At 37.6% G+C, this 2477-nt stretch overlaps 1 protein-coding gene across 2 annotated transcripts in view; it reads right to left on the reverse strand.

Moving 5' to 3' along the window:
* Window positions 1-6: 6 nt before the first annotated feature.
* The window catches only part of LOC113207404 (oxysterol-binding protein-related protein 1), a 38538-nt gene continuing 36067 nt past the window's right edge, over window positions 7-2477 (reverse strand). For both annotated transcript variants that reach the window (XM_052273423.1, XM_026423956.2), the window contains exons 10-12: window positions 1988-2070; window positions 1722-1862; window positions 7-1626 (exon numbers count right to left, since the gene is read on the reverse strand). In XM_052273423.1, the coding sequence (XP_052129383.1) occupies window positions 1524-1626; window positions 1722-1862; window positions 1988-2070 (327 nt within the window). In that variant the 3' untranslated portion in view covers window positions 7-1523. The remainder of the gene's footprint in view (window positions 1627-1721; window positions 1863-1987; window positions 2071-2477) is intronic.

A 2477-nucleotide genomic window follows, 5' to 3' on the forward strand; every position in this document is an offset into this window, starting at 1 on the left:
CATCTACTTTTGCAGATAGAAAAATGAATGCTCAAATGACAGTAAGAATCAGCTCAATGTGATGTACACCAATTTCATGACAAAAGTTAAAAACAACTTTGTATTAAAAATTCTCTATTGAATTCTTATCTGGTGAAAGGTGTGTATCACATAAAATCCAACAGACCTATCCTGAAAAACTGCAAACATTTCTTGGTAATTTTTTTGATTCAGATAAAATGAAAATTTCCTAGAAATTCTACTTACATTACGTACAATTAGTTGTCAAAAATAGGCATACATCCATTTGGTTCAAAAGGACACAGGTACGAAGGATTGGCAGGTAGACAAGTAATGATGCATAGTGCACTGTTTTCAGAAGATTTTTTTTTTTTTTTTGATTGATCGAAAGCATGAACTTAAAGAGAGAGAAAATGCATGTGACTTTCAAGGGACTTGTAATTTTGATTGAAGATAGAAGCTTTTCAGTTATAATAAACATTTCACACAAGAAAACAGTTGAAGGAAATTGACTGTTTGGTAAAGACCTTGTTGGTATTATTACTTTGGTCATGTCATGTTTAGTTATCATAGTTAGTTATGAAAACCGTGGCTAATATCGTCTCAGCCTCTTCAACAAATATACAAAATGTATATAGCACAAGGTTATTACAATCATGTGAACATCTCTTAAACTATCTCTTTAAGACACTTAAGAAACATTTCATTCTCTGTCGGTCTATGCATATGAGCGTTTCAGGACCTAATTGTCCTCTTAAAATATTCTCTAGACTAGATTTATTTTCCTTCCAACTCATGTGATACAGTCACACATAGTTATACATTTATTATTTCCTATCTGTACAATATACACAAATAATAGTGTTGTAGTTGCCTAGAGTAGTTTGTAGCATTCATTCTACATAGTTCAGGAGGCCTTTTTGCAACATGTCTATTCAGAAAGCTGAACCAAAGATATGTACTGTGTCATTAGTGCTATGCTGAAAATTCCCAAAACTTGAGCTTTAAGAAACAGAAAATAAGCCCTGAGCTTACAGTATATGAAGAAAGTAATGTCCACACTCCTGACTAGCAGAAACTTTCCTTTTGAATTGAACAAATTTTGTCTCTCTTCTTATTGTCTTCAAGAAAATCACAACACACTCAGCAGGCAATGTCTTGCAGTCACTTGTGGTCCTTCTAAGTTTATGTTTATGTCCAGGTAGAGCATGGACAATGTCTACAATGGCTCAAGAGGGTTTCATAGCTAATTCCAATGCACTATGAATTGAGGAATGGAAATGAACCTTATCTCCATTTTGTGAAACTTTAAAGTTCCTTCCAAATCACCAGCATATTTCACTATGGAGATTTATTCTAGAAAAGATTGGTGTAGTACATGGAAACACTGAAGGACTCTGATCTTCTATCCCTGGTAGAGTATCGAGGATGGGGGCCAGTTCTGAGATGCTTTGCTGTGCACTGGACAGAAAACTTCGCCGTACTGACTCAGGTATACCAAAGAATTTTCTCAGAATTGAGACTTAAAAGATATCTTCAATGCCCTCGAAGTTGCGCTCCCAGTAGCCTCCTTGGTAAATCCAATCCTCTTGGTTGGTGTGAGGATTAGGTTCCAAATTAAACCACCTGTTAGATGAACACATTGTCGACATTAAAAGACAACATTACTACTCATCGAAAAAATACATAAAGTTCCACAAAAACACAACAAAAAGGCGTACCTCGGTTTCCATTTTTCCTCCTTTTTAGAAGTAGTGGATTTGCGCTTTCGTGTTTCTCTTTGCTTCTCTTCTAGCCGAGTTTTTTCGGTAGCAGCACCTTCTACTTCACCCTCCTCTAGCTTTCGAATGTCAGGACGCAGCCTTCACACCAAGACAACAGAAAACAGAAATTTTAGTCAAAATCATGACTCTACAAAACTATCAAAACTATAGACAAGTAGCAGGACGCAAAAACGCTTGCTTAAGCATGAACAAAATTCTCGTACCTGCTGTCTGTGGGACAAATTTTTCCTTTCAGCTCCTGGTCTATTTCATTCAGTGCCATCGCAAAACGAGTAAAGTTATAGTACTGTAAGAGAAAGAGAAACCGTTGGCAGGAGGTATAAAAGAAAGCCTAGTTGCTAGTAGGGTAAGATGCCCTATGATGGCCACCTTAAGAATGGGCCTGCCCAATGATGGCCAACCCTTTTTCTTGTAATGTACACAACGATGTGAAGTAGTTTGGCTTATTATGCCCAAGGAGGGACCTTAATAGAACACTACTTCAAGGCCAAGATTGTAAAGTGACCAGATTGGCTGGAAATCGAGAAAAGTGGCCATCAATGGGACAGTGGCCACAACAGGGCACCTTACCCTATAAGATGATACGTTTTTTCACGTCCCTCTTTGCGGCCACACAAATTCTAAGGCCAGAGTCAGTTTAATTCGACCCAACTGTAGTCGATCTTTTTCGGGCAATATACAGGGTGGTGCGCA

The sequence above is a fragment of the Frankliniella occidentalis genome, unplaced genomic scaffold, assembly GCF_000697945.3.
Source record: "Frankliniella occidentalis isolate FOCC.00 unplaced genomic scaffold, Focc_3.1 Scaffold270, whole genome shotgun sequence".
NCBI classification, from domain to species: domain Eukaryota; kingdom Metazoa; phylum Arthropoda; class Insecta; order Thysanoptera; family Thripidae; genus Frankliniella; species Frankliniella occidentalis.